Consider the following 19,224-nt stretch of genomic DNA (forward strand, 5'->3'; position numbering starts at 1 on the left):
TCACCTCCCGTTCTTGATCTCGTGATTCATTAACCTCAGGGATTCTGATCCTCCCAGTAACATTTTTCTCTCCAATATTCGAAGATCCTCTTTGTACTTCCTTGACAGGCATTTGGTTTAGGGCCTATATGTAATGACTGGTTTAATTCTGTATATTCTCAACATTGTCTTTGTGCTCAGTTCTTTACTCCTCAGAATGTTTATATACCTCCAGTACACTCTATTGCCGTTTAGATTCTCTCCTCCACTTCTATTATTTGCCTCGCTTATTGTCACACTCAAGTACTTGAAATCTTTCACTCTTTGGAATTGGTACCCTCCCAGAACGATCTTCCTCTTATTATTTGTCCTTCTCTTGGTTACCGGCATGTATTTTGTTTTTTGTACATCTCACTGGCCTTTTCCATTAACTCCACTATAAGATTCTCTAGGCTTTTCCTATCCTTTAGAAGTGCCAGGTCATCAGAACATCCTAGGGTCTGCCAGCTTTTGAGATAGTGTCTCCCACATCTACCTCATCTATTACTTCCTCTATTGCGATGTTGAACAGAGTCGTCAAAATTATGGCCTTGTTGGTTTTACCCGTTCAAAATTAACTTTGATGAGATCCCCTTTTGTCTCATCATCCCATCAAAATTAAATTGTTCTAGTTTCCTGTGTTAAATGTTAAATAAAATTCAATGCTTACTTTCTCGCTTATTTTATTAATATAGATAAAATAAAGACAAGTTACTTAAACTTTTGTACAAAAAGCAACATTGCATATTAGATAATAGTATTAGTTATATAATTTATACAAGTCAAAGATATTCAACTAAAGTCAGTCGAATAGTTTTGACAAAAGTGATTTTTTTATATAAACTTTCCCCACTACACTACTTCGTATTTATCTGGATAAAGTGCGGTTTCTACTGAATACTTGACTGGAGAATCATCATCAACGAGAAGAACTTCTGTTATCTGTAAAAAAACTTACTTTAGCATAAACAAAGATAGAGTGTTGAATAGTTGTGAATTTTTTTTTCAATTTTCTCATATGGCAGGAAAGTTGAAAAAGTGTCCAGCTGTATACAATAAACAGTTCAAAAAGATATGGTATGAATATAGCAATTGTAGATGAATTGAAATATGCCAAATTTGAAAATATTAACGACTTGCGTTGTACAAAATAATAGAGTAAGAAAAATTTAAAAGAATAGGTGTGTTCCAACAGACTGTCTCTGCGCGATATGAACGTTGTAACAATTTCAAGTTCATGTAATAAACAAAAAGTTTTACGTCTCAGCAATAAATTTAACTTGTTTAGTACTAGTTCCAGACGAGCAAAAAATTGCAAATAAATTTTGGAACATTTTGTTTCCGTACACAACACATTTTTTAGATTTTGTAGTGTTTTATCAAGTTACAAAATATTTTTAAGATGGATTTTGTAACATGCCATTCGCCTTGTTATGTTTTTCATTTCATTTTGAATATTGTGGCACAGTAATTATTTCTGATTTATTTATTGTAACATTCGAGGTTTTGAAGAAATTATTTTTAAACCAAAAAGCTAAGTTTATGAAACCTGTGAGCTATTTCTTATAACTGAGTTTCCAAATAGACTTACAAAATTCAAATGAACCTTTAAGAACAGTTTATTTTAGACCAAAAAGCTGCGTGGAGTTTATGAAACCTGTGAAACTTTGTGAGCTGTTCTTTCCTGATTCTTGATAAAGCTCATTCTCAAAGTACTTTGACCTAACACCGAGTGACTTTCATATTTTCCTTGAAGTACTGAACTTTGAATTATTGACGTGAGTATTGCATGAAGTTGTTGACAGATAAAATAAATGTCTAAATTGTCAAGGCGAGAAATATCCTTTATCATACATTTTTTTAAATTCTATTTATAGCCCATTTTGAGTATAATTCACCATCAAATAAAACTTCAATAACAATCAATTGCGTTGGTGCAAAGTCTCAGTTAAACCAGTTTTCAATTCAATGGTGTTTTCCCCCATAAAAATAAATGTATGAACACAAAATTCCCATTGCCGAGGATCAATAGTCGATGTTGTAACATTTTCTTGTATGTTAATAATATGATAACTAATTACCTTAATGCTAGCGTAAGATGATTTGGAGCTGAATGTTACTGATAATGGGAAGAAATCATTTGGGATGGCTCTTGGTGCATTAAATTCTAATGAACCAGTCTTGGTACCGGCATCAATTAATGGTAAATTCCATACGAGTTGATTGCGTTTGGCCTCGTGGGTGTACATACCATCACAATCTCCAACAACGGGTGAGCACCCAATTCTGAAACAATAAAAAATTAATATTATCTACATTACTTGGGTATGTAACACAAAATGGTACAAGTATTCGACAGGACATTTTTATGTATACCGGGAATAGAAACTAGACTTCAAAAGAAAACTAACCAATTAAAAAAAAGGTTTTTAATCTTGTTTTGTGTTCTCTCTTACCAGGCAATGCACAATTTTATTTAATGTTGAAATGACAAATACCATTCTGCAGTAACCATACAAGAAGTTGAAAAATTTAAAGGTTGGTCTGTAGAATTTCAACTGGAAGAAAAGATCTTGTAGTAGTTCCAAGAAAATCAACCTTCAATGGTATACATCAATATTGTTCTGTAAGATGATGAAATTTAAACCTTGCATTCCTGATATAAATCATTCGATACTATGTAATATGTAAACTTTGAATAATGAAGGTCTGAAATAAACCCAATAAAGACGACCTTAGTTCCATTCACTAAAAGGAACAAGTACGTTCCAAAAACGGGGTCGAACTAACCCTTGAGTACGATATGAAATATCTCGCGGAGACCTTCGATTAGAGACTAACATGAAGACAACTCATTCGAGTCATAAGGCACAAAATTGCTTATACAACTGCTGCAGAATGGTCGAAGGAACAAGAGACTTAAAACCCAAAATGATGAACTGGACGTACAGATCAGTTGTGCGACATATCATAAGCAATGCAGCTTTCATATGGTGGCCAAGAACAAAAACCAAAATTGGGACAGGACTAGTCATTTTCGACTTGTCCTCCAATAATAATGGGCAATAGTGGGCAATAAAAGCATATAAAGAATAGAACATAAATCCCAGTAACCTGACTGGGCACCTCAGCCAGTCTTCCAAACTGTGCTTGATCATAAACTATAAAATAATAATAATAACAAACGCAGAGATTGCGTGACACGAGGCACATTGGTATTAATCTTCTATTCCGCACAACGTAACTATCACAATGCAAATATATTTATCCTATCAAATAGCAGAACAGTCCTTCAAGCACTGACTAAAATTGAGTTATTCTAGTATAGGACGCGCCCAATCTTTGAACTCACTAGGAGCAAACAATAAAAGTTAATGTTATGTGGGTACCTGACCATACCGGAGTATAAGGAAATCAACAAGATGATCACCTGTTAAAAAAAGGCCGGACAATTCCTTTCATACAAGCACAAACATTTATAGATTTCCCAAAAAACTATCAAGTTATGGTTATAAAAAAGCAGGAAAACGAAAAAATATATCAGAAATATATTTCTTTCTTATTCTACCCAAAAGGACCTTTCATTAAACAAATATAAGCAAAGAAAGTTACTGATATACTTTGTGAACACTATTCAGTGAACTACCACCTGAAAAATATTGGAGAATCTCCCGATAGATCTTGTCAGTTTTCCAAGGAACCAAAAGAAACCGTCGAATACTTACATTTAAACTTTATAGTCATAAGAGGTAAGCCGTTTAGCTTCCAGACAGACTTCAAAAGTTGTTGCTACCTGACTGGTAAACAGTCTAATCTAAACTTTGAAAGTATGGCAAACAAAGCGAACTTGACATGGTGATAAGAGACTTCAAACTTTATCATCAATTTATGATTGTGATGTGTGATGAAAAGCGAAAAGAGTTTCATATATTCATATTAACACTAACATTGAGCGGAACGATACTTACGGAAGAGGAATAATGATATTAACATCCATTAATTCCAATTGGGTATGGGCAAGTTCGTATTCTATATTAACATCACAACTACCATCTCCGGCTTCTGATGGCCAACAATTTATAAGTAGGGGAATTAGTGCATCATCTGTACTCTGTAATCGCCATTTTAGTACACCAACATCTGTATTAAGCGGAAATGGTTTGGCTGGCTGTTTCAATCCAATCTAAAATAGATAGAAACATATAAAACAAAAAAATTTTATTTGGAAGTATAATTCAGGTAGAATAAGCAGAAAATTGAACAATTATAAGGGAAGATGAGACAAAAAACGATTGAAATGAAATAAGAAGAATAGAGAGATAAAGAATGGAAAAATTAATGTTATGTGGGTTTATCTTCTAACTCCCCTTGGAACCAAACACAAAATCCAAATCTATTATTAAACTCCTCGGGTTTTAGAGTATGAATGAACTGGGGGTTGTAGGGTTTAAATTTGTTAGATTTTAATATCATCGCAACTACACCTTTACTTACATCAAATGTGGTCGACCTTTTCCTTATAGAATCTTTGGGATTTGCTACTGCTGAGAACATTATTTGGTTTTGAATATCTTATATAGAAGTATGATGAAATGAAAAGATGGATAGAAACCAGAGAGGAAACCAACAAAACGAAAAGCTTGCTTCGGGTAGCCGAAATGGAAACGCTCAGGACTATAGTGGAAAAGCACGACATCAAGGAACAATTTGGGGTGCAAGACATCGTAAGATGGGGGAGACAAAGAAAAAGATACTGGTACGCCCACGTGAGAAGAATGGGAAAAAGTAGACTGCCACGCATCTTACTTGAAGGGACACCAATAGGGAAAAGAGAACCCTGACGACCACCTAAGAGATGGATGGACAGCTGGCAGTCCAACTCCCAAGAACTGATACACTTGAACCTGCAAAACTAACAGGTAATGAGATCTTAAAATTGAAGAAGAAGAATATCTTCAGTGGCGATCCGTGACTGATATTTTTTTCTGAATTCATTATCGACATGAATGAATTTTTTCATTATTTTACTAATTGTTGCAAAATGTACATTTTTATCGGGATGTCTGTTATGGAATATTACTGCAGCTTCCCTATAGGTTTTGTAGTTATCTACAATATCTACAATTAGTACAATTTCAATTACGTTGAAGAGTCAATTTCAACGGCATTATTCCTACTTTTTGAAGTACAATTAATACACACCGACGTTTTCAATCTTGTTTACATTGTTACAATTACATTTCAATTTCAATGCACATTAACTAGATGGAATTTATTATTTCTTTCTCGAAAGCTTTTACTAGACTGACTTTCGGTAAGAGAAATGCCATTGTGGAAAATACATTATTCTTATTTATTACTGATTTAAATTCATTGCTAAAATATTTCAAATCAACAAATAAAGATTTAAGGTGTGTTTACTAAGATAAAAGTTCAAAAAGTGTTTCACAAATAAAATTCGCAAAATTTAATTTGAAATTAAAGTGGTCAAAATATTCCTATTAATCTTCTGCAATTTGTGGAAACCCTGTACATCTAATGTCAAATGTAAATACCTGAATATTATTATTTTCGAAAGCAGAGATTTTCATAAAGAATAACTATTTTTGTAAAACAATAAAAAAGTATGTTATATGTTGCCAACTTGTTCAAACATATTGTATATTCATAAATGTATCATTGTTCATTCTTCTTCATGGAAGTCTTGTCAGCATGATTCGTGTTCATCATCCATCGAATCGGATTCTGTAAAAATTAAACGTAAATAGTAATATATACATTCACCCTCGAACCATTTAAAGATAAACGTGTTGTCCTGCTCAATCTAACCGTACTCCAATAGATCCAACATTGTAGGTTGCTTTTTGTAACCATTTTTCTAAATAAAGGAGATATAGTGGACTCATATGGCTCATTAATTTTTCATTGACGTCTGAGGTTCCATAGTTGCTGAAGAATAATTTTAAATAACTCTTGTAGCTCTGTTAAATTTGCTTCACCAAAATTAACAACTGCTTATCGATACCCACTATTTTTTTTTAAAATAAAAGGTCTTTTCTCCCCTTCATTAAAGAAAACGGGATAGAAATCACATTCACAAAAATTCACCAAATTTTTAGCTATATCAATTTATCTTTCATTATTTCCTTCCATTAAACATTCAAATATTCGATTGAGAATTTTTTAATCGTGCCAAAATGAAAGATATATTCACATAGCTAAAATTTGTAGAGAGCTTGGTGAATTGTTATCCAAAAGTTTAATCGACCTCCATACGTTTAATGGATGTGATTTTAACCCCGCTTTCTTCAATAAACGGAAGAAAATACCATTTTTTTTACAAAAAAAAATACTGGGTATCAACAAGCATTTGTTACTCTTGGGTGAAGAGGATTGAACAGAGGACCAGCTACAAGAGCTATTCAACACTATTCAGCATTTCACTTGCCAGCTATATAATGCCGAAAAATCAAATGACGTAGATGATGGAAGGTTCCAACTATTCGTCAGCAGCTATAAAGTCTAAGATGTTTAAGAAAAATTTAGAAAAAAATTTGATGCTCAATACCACTATATCTCCTCTATTTGGAAATTTGCTTACACAAAACAAACTACAATGTTAGACCTAATGGAGTACGGTTGAATTGATCAAGGACAATACACTTGTCTTTAAATGATTCGAGAGTGATCAATTTCCACATTTTGTGAGTAGTTCAATCATCAATGTCACTGGTAATATGATAAAAAATCCTTTTCAAATTAGGTTGCAATTCACTATCTATTTTACAATTTACGTTTTATTTTTACAGAATCCTGTTCGATGAAGACGAATCACTTAACACTAGACATGACTCCAGTGACAAACTAGAATGAAAAAAGACACATTTTATTATCAGCTCTATACCTTAACATTATCAGATAGTAATAATAATATAGATTTACCAAAAGTTGATACCAGTCTTACCTGATTGTTCACGACTTAGAGCTTAGTGAGTCCCTACTTCATATATGGAAAGTATAAGGACCTCAATGTACAAAAATGCAGGTCTCATCAAATACATATAGATAGCCACCTATGGGCTCTCAAACTAAAAGTTCTACAGCAAAATTTCATGGTTTAACAAAAAAACACACTCTTTGATTTGGTAGTTAAGAAAAGGAGGGTCCCATTACCTGGCCTGACCTACAGAGGGCAAAGACCGTTCTATTTGCAAGGCAAGATCATGGCATCAGTTTTTTGGGATGTTATTGGGATAATTTCCATTGACTATCTTGTAAAAGGAAAAACTATTTGCATTTGACTAAGAAGAAAATGTTTTTTCATCAAGACAACTCACACATCCCATATTGCAATGGCCAACATTAATGAATTAAAGTATGAATTGCTACCCTATATACCCTATTCGCCTTCGCCAGATTTAGCCCCCTCGGATTATTTTCTGTTCCCAGATTTAAATAAAAAGCTCCGTGTTCAAAGAATGGCTATTTTGATGAGCTTGACGATCCTTTTTATAAAAAGGATGTCAAACTTATTGAGCATCGCTGGGAAAAGTGTATGGAGCTAAAATGAGATTACATTGAAAAATAAATATATTTTTTTCCAACATTTTTGTGTTTTCTTTGTTGTACCAGGTACTTCTGGGACCATCCTCGTATTAAAATAATTAGTAATTTTGCAATAGTAATAATGAAAAATTTCTGATTAGTCACATAATTTAATATTTTTCAGCAAATTTCTTGGATAATGATTCCAAACAGGCATTACTAGGTTCAACTTTATTAAGATGATCTAGTCGAGGTTGTCTAATTCTTGAAATACTGAGTATTCTGTCTACTGCTACCACTACACCAACCCTTACACGTACACTTTCTAATGCGTGTTTTGATAACCAAGTTAACGTCTTCAAAGACCGAAGGTAAACTATTTACCAATGATCACCTGTTAATTTTTTTTTGTACTATTAACAGCAATCAGAAATACATTTTCTATGAGATATTCTATTGGCTATAGACCTATAGGTTGTTCTGATGAGACTTCTCCAGTGAGAAGGTTTCTTGCACTTTATTTGAGATCAATTGGCCAGCTTCGTTTCAGTCTTCTATTGTTTGGTTATTGGGTTAGTGGCTGTAGTAGTATATTAGGATGGCTGTCCAGCTTTAGGTAGTGGTTAGGGCTTCTTTCTTGTACTGTTTTTTGTATTGTTGGAATAAGGAGGACATGATGGATCAATTTGTTTGTGACATACCTTGGTGCATTGACTAATGATCGAAGGATTTTAGATTGTCCTCGTTGTATGAGAGCGATACTAGATTTGCTGGCACATCCCCATAATTCTATTCCGTAGGTCCAGATGGGTATGTTGACTGCCTTATAGTTCTCTGAATTTCAGGTTGATTTGCTTTGGTTTCTTGGCCAGGTGTTTCCTCCAATTGAGTTTAAAGTCTAAGTGGAATCCCAGGTATTTGACACAAGAAGTTAAGGGTATAACTATGTTGTTGATAGTAACTGAAGGCTTTTTATTAGGGTAAATGTTATGTATTGCGATTTTTTTTCATTAATTTTTATTCTCCATCTTTCAAAACATTCTTCGATCTGGAATAAGTGGTCTTGGAGATTGACAGAAGCTATTATTGGATCCTCATGTATCACTGTGTTATCAGCAAATGTGCCTGTCATAGTGTAGTTTGAGGTTGGAATGTCAGAAGTATACATCAGGTACAGGACTGGCCCTAGGATGCTGCCTTGTGGAACTCCAGCTTTAATAGGTTAAAATTTAGAGGTCTCATCACTAACTTTTGTTCTGTTTGACAGATATGACTGAAGTAGAGTGTAGTATGAATTGGATAGACTAAGTTTGATTTTATTTAACAGACCTACATGCCAGACTTTATCGAAAGCCTCTCTAACATCTAGGAAGGCTGGCGAGCAGTCCTTTTTTTCCTCTATATCTGTATTAATAGCATGCACCTGTTAATGCAAGTAGAAATTTTTCTATGAATATAACTACCTGTGAGCGTAATTTAAACAATTCTTTGTCTACATTGGGATGCGTTTGTAGTTGAACGCCATGAGTGTTTTGATTATCTAGTTGCACACGAATTCTTCCCCATCTTTCGTCTCCGATGTGTAAAGTAGCGAGACCTAATATTTCAAATTGTTGTACACCACCATCTCGACCTAATCTTACAATTAACTTTTCTTCCATTCTTAGATGAACACTGAAAGCACAAAAATATTTGCATTATTATTAATTTTACAATTAGTTTGCCTCAAAAACATTCAAGCTGATGCATTAACAATTTAATAGTGTATTTAATAAAAGTAGAATAGGAAGATTATTTTATTCTAATGAAATGATTTAATATATACTAAACAGACTATTCACTACTACCATTATACCAACATTAACAATTACATCTTCTTTGAAGAGACTCTAAACAAGTGTCAGACGATGTACGAGCATGGAAATAGTGGAACACGTACTCCCGCGAATGTCCTAAAAGGCTTAAATACCTCAAAGGAGTAGTACTAATACCTCCAGGAGTAGTACTAACACCTCCAGGAATAGTACTAACACCTCCAGGAATAGAACTAACAATCCAGAAAAATAGCCTCATTTGGTAGGAATCTAGGTATTTTGGAAACAGAACAATGATATATAGAATACAAAATATCTTCCCAGGTATAGGCGCAGAGTGGCCGTAAAACCAAAACGACTCCCCAATCAATCTACAATCTAGTCGACGCCATACAAACACAATAATCTCAATCTGCTCCAGAAACAGGATCACGACGGTTGATACGGTGTACTCTAGGCTTCTGCTGGAGTTAGAAAAGAAGAAGAAATAAGAAAACACATGGAAAAGAAACTGGAAGCAATAGAAAAAAAGTATATGAATAAAGAGCTAAAAAATCTTTAGAAGAGAAAGTTTCAAGAAGAGTTTTAAAAAGTCCTACAAGAACTGGTGAGTGGTGGCTGCAAGATTCAACTCGTCCAGTCATTCAGCAACGAGGCAGTTGGAGTCAGCAAAACTACCAATATAAACAGAACCCATTGTTCGTGTAGCTATCACATCGCTGTTAAGTCTCCTCGCAAGATGGATCGAAACATCTAGCACAGTATAATCAAAGAAATACAGGGAAAAGTCTTTTGCCTCTGTTACCAATCAACTGTCTCACCTAACCGGTGCGAAATCTGACTGGTCACTGGCCTTCTAACCAGACACTTTCATCTAAGACGCCATCTCCTCGACCTGGAATGCCGCTGGTGCATGGAAGAGGATGGAAGTGCAGACCACGTCATCTGTGAGTGCTCAGCATACACAAACTGTAGGGCAAACTTCAGTTAACCTACTGACGTTAAAAGGTTCAAACCAATATGCCTGATTAGCTTTTCCGAAGGTATTGGCCTTTAGAAGTTTCAAATGAGGTATAATAAGTCTATAAAAAGGCTACGTGTATATCAGTTCATGACGGCCTAAGGTTATAACTATGATGTGTTACTAGAGGAACCCAATTGATGATGGTAATTTTTTATGGGGAGAAAAGTACTCATTTCTTCGGACATTGATGCAATATTTGCATTATAATAAGTCTTCAAGACACTTGTACCTAAAAATACAAATATTTTTTTAATATACTGGGTAATTCCATATAAATAATATGTAATAATATAATAATTATAAAAATAAATGTGGGTGTTCAATATTTGCACTATTTTTTATATTAGATCAATATTTTGCCCTTGTCAATGCAGTATAGAAGTATTGGTTATCGAGTCTTTGGGGTTGATCGCACTAAAATCAGGTGAAAATTCAGATGCATGCGTAAATACAAAATTGATGGTAAAACATTCGATAGGCAGAAAAAAAATTACAACTAAAAATTAAAAAAGAGCTATATATATATATATATATATATATATATATATATATATATATATATATATATATATATATATAAAACAGCTCAACAGGACAAGGCTTGAATCCACTCTACTGCTTTCCTCCATTTATTTTTGTTCATGGGTGCTTCACACTAGTTCTCTATTTCTATTTTGTCCAAATATTCTCTACATACTTCTATTTATCTCTCTTTTCCTTTTCGCTCCTTCTCCCCTTAATAAGGATTTTTTCATCCAAATATCTTCGTCCATTCTGGCTGTATGCTCCATCCAAAGGAGTCTTTTTGCTCTAACCACTTATCCCATCTCAGCTCGACGACCATACAGTGCTTTGATCTCTGCGTTCGTTCTTTTCCTCCAAACATCCTTATCGGTAGCTTTCTCCCCCATATGGTGTTTTCTTCTTTTGTTCATGGTCCAACACTCGCTGCCTTACAGCATTGTTGGTTTTATAATGCGTAACTTGAAATATCTTTTAATGTTAATAATCCTTTTAGGGTATTCGAACTCTTGGACTTTATCAGATATATACTCCTTGTTTTGTTCTGTCGTCTTTTAAATTGGTTGAACTTATTTAAATCCCTTCCCATCTCCATATATTTGTACTTTTGTTCACAGTCCATATTTTTTGCTTTAAAACAACCTCTTACTTGTGATAAAAATTAAAAAAAAATCATCCCTGGTGACAACTGTGGAAATATAAAATACTTACTCATCAATGTCAGTTTTAATAGCTGGAGCTTTAGTTCCTGATTGAGAAATACTATTCTTGTTTTGGGTAATAACATTTTCTCCTTCTGATTTAAGTTGATCTACAAATGATTCTACATCTTTTCCCTTGCCTCCTAACTTCATTCCTCGAGGTTTTCTGAAAACAGTCTGGTATCAAACATGTACTTGCAACAGTCAATCACGAAACATTTTAATTGCTTGGTGGTTAGTGAATAGGAACAAATGAGGAGAATGAACCGGTAAAGACAGATTAAGTAAATTGCTTCTTTCCATAGATAAGAATTGTGATATTTGTGCAATGGATCACAATAGTCTGTATATTAATGACAAAATGGTTTTTCCTGCAGGGTCCTTGGTATTTTACACCAATATTATGAAAACTAAGAATGAATAATTGGAACCGGTGTATAAGGTCCTTCAGTCCAACTAGACCTACCAAAGAGCTTCTGTCCATCAGTACTGTCGGCATAAGGACAGCAAAACAGTCCGTAAATGCTTGGTCTGGAAAGGCAAGAGGAAGTTGGACCATATAGTCAAGAGCCAAGACTGGAGTCACAGTTATGAATTGGTAGATCAGCTGCCAAGAGAGGGAGGAATAACTCCCTTCGTTGGATCAGAGCCATTATGTTATTTTTCATCCTTCAAACAATTGTGATTAAGGAATATCGGTTAAAGACAGATTAAGCCAATTCTCTTCTACTTGTCAAGATTGACCAAATAAGCTTTTCCACACTTAGAATTAAAGAAAATGACAAGCATATATGGCAAATATTCCCCGGAAAATTGTATCTATAAAAAAACCACTGAGACAGCTGCAAACCTCCCTTGCAATTGTGAAGCTATCCATAGTAAAAAGATGTTCGGTTTGCATTTATTACAACTGAAACAATTAATGGATGTAGCACCCAGGATGGTAGTGGAGTTCATTAAAACATTGCTGGTGGAATGGTGAACCGCATTGGGGTTGAGCAATGTATATTTAGGTCAGGAGTTTGAAAGATTTACATAGCCTCCTCTAACTACTATCTTCATTAACTATTTCGTCAAATTATTTTGTTTATACTGCCATTAGGTCTGTAATGTGGGCGTAAGAATGGTATATCTCCAAATGAATACAGTACAAAGGAACTATAAGGAGACCATCCAATATCACATATTTTTTCAACACTGAAACACATACCTGAAAATAATTAAATAATATTATTGATACTAACTGTGCTGGAACTGTTGTGTATGACGGTTTAGCATCGTTATTCTGATTTGCTACATCTCCGATAGTAGGTGTCGGTGTGAAACCCGTAGAACTTCCAAACCCGCCACTGCTGCCAAATGTTGGTTTAATACCTTTTTTAGCAGCTTCCAGTTTTTGTCTCTGTAGCTCCTTAGCCTTTTCTCTCATCATGTTCTTCGCCTCCCGTTCTTGCGTCTGTATAAAATGTGAGGAAACATTCAGATTTAGACAGATTTCAAGTTGTCACATAGTAAATAATACGTACCTGTCTAACGGCTTGATAAACTTTTTCTTCATGTGAATCCATTTCCACAAATGTACGAATTTGAGATAAATTGACACTTTCCCTATAACCTAGTGCTACTATTTCATCGAAAGCAAATATCAGGGAAAATGCATTTTCAGCAATTTCATTTTCCTCCAAGGATTTGCAGTATTCTGGAATCTGAAACAAAATGTATAGAATAATTATTCATCTTCTATCTCTGCAACTGTAACATTACTCTCTTGTCAGTTTCTTGAAAAAGTTTCAAAGGATTATTTTTTGAAAGGATGTGTATTATATACCAGGTTACCAACTTACACTGTGGAGCTCAATAAGTCTCAAGAAATGAAAAGTTTCAATACACAGGGCGTTTCATAAATTCATAAACATATTAAACGGAATATAGGCCCCATATAGGAGGTGTGGCTATTAAGTAACGAGATTAGGCAGAAAAAGGATGCATGCGCCAAAGGTTAATGACTGCCAGCTGTTCAACCTGTAGCTTACTCTTTCGATTGCGATGTCTATTGTGTCTGTAGACAAACCAGTGTAGCCTTGTCCTACACTTCTATTACACTGCCTGACGCGCGTTTCGATAACCAAGTAATCGTCTTCGGAGACTGAAGGTTTATTAGTGGGAAAATTCAGTATAAAACATGTAAATCAAGTTATTAGGTTTCGGAAGGCGATAACTTGGTTATCGAAACCCGCGTCAGGCAGTTTAATTGTGAGTGTTGGTGTAGTGGGGGTGTATTCAGTATGAATATCGACAACGGTTCCAGAAATTCCAAAATTTTGAGTCATAGAGAATCGTCGCTCTAAAATATTCGCGATTTAATTCCATTTTTTGACAAAGATAAATGTTCCAATTATTTGAAAATAACTCCAATAGCACGTTCTGTGTACGTTCACCGTTAAAAATGTCAAACTTTACAATGGATATCAGAATTGACATTTACATCAGTATTGCCATATCTCAAAACACCCTCGTACCGACTTTTTCGATATTTTCCCGACCCAAACGTGAAACATTTTCAACATATTCTCGGCCTAACAACTTAAGTTTTGGAATATGGCCTTCTTGAAAACGCTTAAGCCACTCAAAAACGCGTGGATGTGACTAACTAACTAACTAAACATTCATTACTAAGTTGTTAGGCCGAGAAGATCTTTCACTTCAGGTCGGGAAAATATCGAAAAAGTCGGTACGAGAGTGTCTACTTAAGTTTTGGGATATGGCAACACTGATGTAAATATGTCAAATCTGACATCCATCATAAAGTTTGGCATTTTTAACGGTGAACGTACTCAAAGAGTTATTTTCAGATACTTGAAAAAAGTGGAATTAAATCGCCAACATTTTCGTACGATGAGTTTCTATGGCTTTCGAAGTGGATTAAACCAACAACTCGCTTCGACTTTTGGTAAAGAAAAATCACCGTGTTTCGCTGGTATTCCTTATTCAATTGTGGTCGCACTTCGCTACAGGATGAATTTCGTGAAGGTCGTTCGAAATGAAGCTCAAGTTGGTTAATCAAATGCAGTTCTTGAGGACTGATCTGTTTCAACTTCTTCGTTTTCAAAACTGCTTGACAACTGAACTGTTTCAATTTTTTCGTTTTCAAAACTGCTTAAGGACTGATCTGTTCAATTTCCTCGTTTTAAAAACTGCTTGAATTTCCATTAACACCATAAACTGGAGAAGGCGCAGATATTTCTACAAATGAGGAATTGTTTTTGTTACCAAAGACACCTCTGCGTATTTTACCATTTGCTTCGATTTCCTCGAAAAGCCTTTGATATTGGTCAATTGAAATAAGAGTCGCTTATGTCATTGGTAAATAAGCGCAATATCACTAGTTTACTAAAAGGCATTGCTGAATATTGTACATTAAACCAAATTTTTGTGACATAAGATACAGCAGATGTGTGGCACCAAATTTTTATTCTGGTTGCAAATATCCAGGTTAAAATATGCACGATAGCACATCTTAATTAAAGGTCTAATAGCCTCAAAATAAGTCGGGGGAATCTAAACGGTTGCGTGACATTCCAGCTGTCAACTAACTTCCAAAGGTCACTTCTCAAAAATAATTTATAATAACTTTGAGCCACTTACAGAATTTAACAGAAAAGTGATAATTTGGTAAAAAAAATTATTGAATAAGAAAAACTGACATTTTTCTGTTAACTTTTGGGGCGCTACAAACAAAATGTACAACAGATTTGGTTCGAGTAATTTTGAGTATTGCCTATTTTTATTGGATACTTGGTAAATCCTTAAGATGTCAATTAATGCCTCTAAGACAACATGTCTAGACAAAAAATTGCAGTATTTTCAAATAGTTTCAATTTTCTTCTTAAAACATTTAGGAATAGGTTAATAGTAATTTTTAAATGTGATACAAATTTAGCGGAGAAAATATACGACGTAAGTTTTGATTCACACTGTATACAAAATTGAATCGAAATGTAACAAATTAGTCAAATAATTAAAAAATAACGAGAGCTATTCGATAAATTATGTACCAATCAAAATTCACAATCGAATCATGTTATGTTTATTAAATAACCATCACAATTTAGGTCAATTGGAAAGACTGTTTTTAGTCTGTCATGGTGTGATTATAACTTTTGGAAATATATGGATTGACTCAAAAGTTTTTCGACTGAAAAAATAAACAAAACATTTTCTTTTAATTCTTTCTATTCTCAAAATAGATATTTAAATATTTAATAACACCTGTCCTGGAGTTAAACTCGAAATTCAAAGCAATTCATCCCTTATATATTATCAAGCAATGATAAGTAATGTTCCCCTGTTAATGTTTTACTTTTTTAAATTTAGGGAATGAACATAATCTGGCCCATGAAACTATCTTTGCCTTTTTGGAGCAGGTTCGCCCTTTGCAATCCACTACCTTGACTGTTTTAATTTCATTTCAGGTGTAAAGTGGTGGATCCAGGTATCATCCACAGTTATGAATCGACTTTCATATATTTCCTTGCACATTCCCTCTATTCCATGTTATACAATACACCTACCCGGTTCTACCAGAAATCGACTGTAACTTTGTTATTTTAAATAGAACACCCTGTATATTAATACATTTTTGAAATCTACGTAAAATCTTAGTATACTTTTGTCTGAAAACTTTTTTTGAAAAATCGAAAAATGCATATTTTTGAGTTATTAATTTTTTTGTAAAAAATTTGAACCTTGCAAACCCTTATTTTTTCAAGAGGATACCCTTAAATATATGAAAACGGTTTTTGTTCGGTTGCTCTTAGCAAGGTCAGACGTATTTGAGTCTATGTTGAAAAATTTTTCGTTTTATACAGGGTGTGTATGAAAACTGTTCAAAGTTTAACTTCATAAATATCAAATTTCTTTATTTTTTTAAATAGAACCACCCGGTTTTTTCTATTTTAATGCACCCAAGGGTAAAAAATAAGGCAAACTCATGTATACTTTCCTATACCTAAATCTTACCGTTATCTAGATATTAAATGTTTTCTGTAAATTTTTAGAGATGCAGGTATAGTTTAAATTTTATTTTGACACTAAGAAATAAAAAATTATTTTTCTTTATCTTGTCAAGGTCTGTACAAAAAATCAAATTGTATAAAATAATAACTCAAGAAATATGCATATTTTGAAAAAAGTTTTTAGACAAAAGTTTACTTAAATTTTACTTAGATTTCAGTATGCTCAAATTGATTCAAGCACACAAGTCAATTGGTTAAATAGAAAAAATTGAGGTAGTTTGGCTACTTAACAAGAATGAATAACAGATAAAAAAGAGGGAGACTAACAAATACTTGAAATAAGACTTAAAATGAAGCAAAAAATATGGTAGAAAACGAGAAGTATTGCGTTTATAAGTTTATACAGTTTAGAGTAGATAAGATTATTAATTACATATTTTTGTAGTTTACCATGCTTTCTTAACTATCACATTTTTATTAATTCACCCATTGGTTTAGTTTTTCATATGGTTAAAAGCGTGAAAAGTTTAATATTTTGAACTAGTTAATAAAAAATTGTTCTATTTGATTCCAACTTAAATATTTGTCTATTTTTAAAATAACCTTTGAAACTACTATTTGGAGTTAAATATAAACGTGTCCTGCAATACAATATTGTTTTTTACCTTTTTTAACAAGAATATGTAATTTTAATTAAAAGTCCAATTATTTTGATTAATTTTTCCTTATTTTACCTCCCACCGTTCACAATAATTTATTCAACTAAGTGTCTGAGTACTAAATCAACATACTAATTATTTAAATTACTTAGAGGTTAATTTTCTTCACCTAAGCATATAATGACGTGGTAATAACTTACTACTCTAGCAAACAAGCGGAGGGTCTCCAGATCTTCTAGGATATTACTGGCTCTAGTTGTAATGAGCAGCATGTACAGCCTTTCTAAGGGTTGATACACATAGCGTACAGAGTCAGTTTCCACAAACGTATGTTGGGTACCCTTGGGTATCAATTTTGGGAAGGCCGCTAGCAAACCTTCAATTCTGGCTTTAGTCATTTCGACAAATTGTCGAGACACAATTGCTAAAAGTATTCAGAAAATAGTACTATTATTCAAAAATAAAAATCAATTTACCTACTTTTGCCTGATTTCGTACAGACTGCTGCTGCAATTAGCACCTAAAACATTGAAGATATATAAACAAACTGAAATCTGTAAAAACGAAATTGTCTTCAAATAATATTTGATAAACGTACCATTGTTAAATTTGTTTAATGGCACAAATTTCCAGTTAAAAAATTATTTTATTAAACATTACACCCAACAATAAATGAAACTAAGATGACGTTGACGTGTATCTTCCAGTCTCCGCTCACGAAAAAACTGTGACGTGACAAGAGGTAATCAACTGACAACAATGTCAACAAAATCAGAAATACCAATAGTAGCACTATTGTAATACCAACAGCAATTATAGGAGTTAGGATAAAATAATGCATAAAACTCATTTTTGAAAAAAAAAACAGAGAGAATTATTAAAAAACAAAATAAACTTGATTTGAATTATATGGAAAGAGCTACATAGTTAAAAGAATTAAACTTAAAAATAACTAGTAAGAAAATATCTATTTTCACAAACTTTTTCAATATTTTAATAAAACAACTGTTTGTCAGGGTTTGTGAGGGATGGTCCAAAATCTGGAAGACCAGAAATAAGCCGTAGTGTCTCACACTGAATGTGGATAGAGGTTTAGTCCTCTGTGCAACAGAATCTGTAGGCTGCATCATCTGTTGGGTCTAGCGTCATCAGGTATCCAATGAAGCGACAATACCTCAACAGGACTTAGTATTCGTAGGTTGCACTTACTTAATCTGATACCTTCAGCAGTTCTTCTCTTATTATAGTGTTTCAGCCCCTGTAGATTGTCCCAGTAATTTACCTTCTTTTCCAATTCTTTTTCTATTGTTCTGTAGCTAATACCATAGAAAAGTTCAGGTCCCATAAAGGGTGTGTCTGCCCCAGTCAGCTATTTCGTTTCCCTCCATTCCTCCATGAGGCATATCCTTGATAGAATATGCCTAAGTCACTAAGTCCACATGATAGCTCGTCTGCTACTAAGCTCCATATGAGTGGGGACGAAGCTCCCCCTTGTGGACATCCCCTATTTACAGTAATAGAAATGGTGTCTTGTCCTATTTTCAGAGATGACGCGGACGGAATGAATTTTGTGAAATCTTCATGATGCACTTTGATGCGAATCCAAATTTCCTTAATATTTTTAGACGAGAAAAATTTTGTGCAAGTAAGACACAATTTTCAATACTGACGCCCCCAAAAAATTTGGGTGGAAATTGTTAGGGAAAGATTTATTGGTCCTTATTCCCTTAGCGGAAATTTATCAACCGAGAGAGACTTGGAACATCTTCATGCTTAGGAGCCTAATTGCAGCGTTTCAGAATCCAAATAAACAAAAATGAACATTGTAAGTTTCGTTATCATAGGCCTAAATATTAAAAATGGTATACTTTGGTGTTTGAGTGCCACAATCCTACAACATTTGGTTTCAATTTAATTATATTTAAT

The 19,224-nt window shown here is 33.7% G+C and overlaps 1 protein-coding gene across 1 annotated transcript; it reads right to left on the reverse strand.

The window, feature by feature from the left end:
- Positions 1-683: 683 nt before the first annotated feature.
- Positions 684-18,056, reverse strand: LOC130448096 (coatomer subunit delta). Its single transcript, XM_056785294.1, has 10 exons — positions 17,897-18,056; positions 17,779-17,818; positions 17,499-17,722; positions 13,151-13,330; positions 12,869-13,080; positions 11,635-11,790; positions 9,027-9,237; positions 3,987-4,201; positions 2,100-2,304; positions 684-960 (listed from the first exon to the last, which is right to left on the reverse strand). The coding sequence occupies exons 1-10, from the start codon at positions 17,897-17,899 to the stop codon at positions 871-873; spliced, it is 1,536 nt and encodes a 511-aa protein (XP_056641272.1). The 5' UTR covers positions 17,900-18,056; the 3' UTR covers positions 684-870.
- Positions 18,057-19,224: the final 1,168 nt, after the last annotated feature.

Source organism: Diorhabda sublineata, chromosome 8, assembly GCF_026230105.1.
Source record: "Diorhabda sublineata isolate icDioSubl1.1 chromosome 8, icDioSubl1.1, whole genome shotgun sequence".
NCBI lineage: Eukaryota > Metazoa > Arthropoda > Insecta > Coleoptera > Chrysomelidae > Diorhabda > Diorhabda sublineata.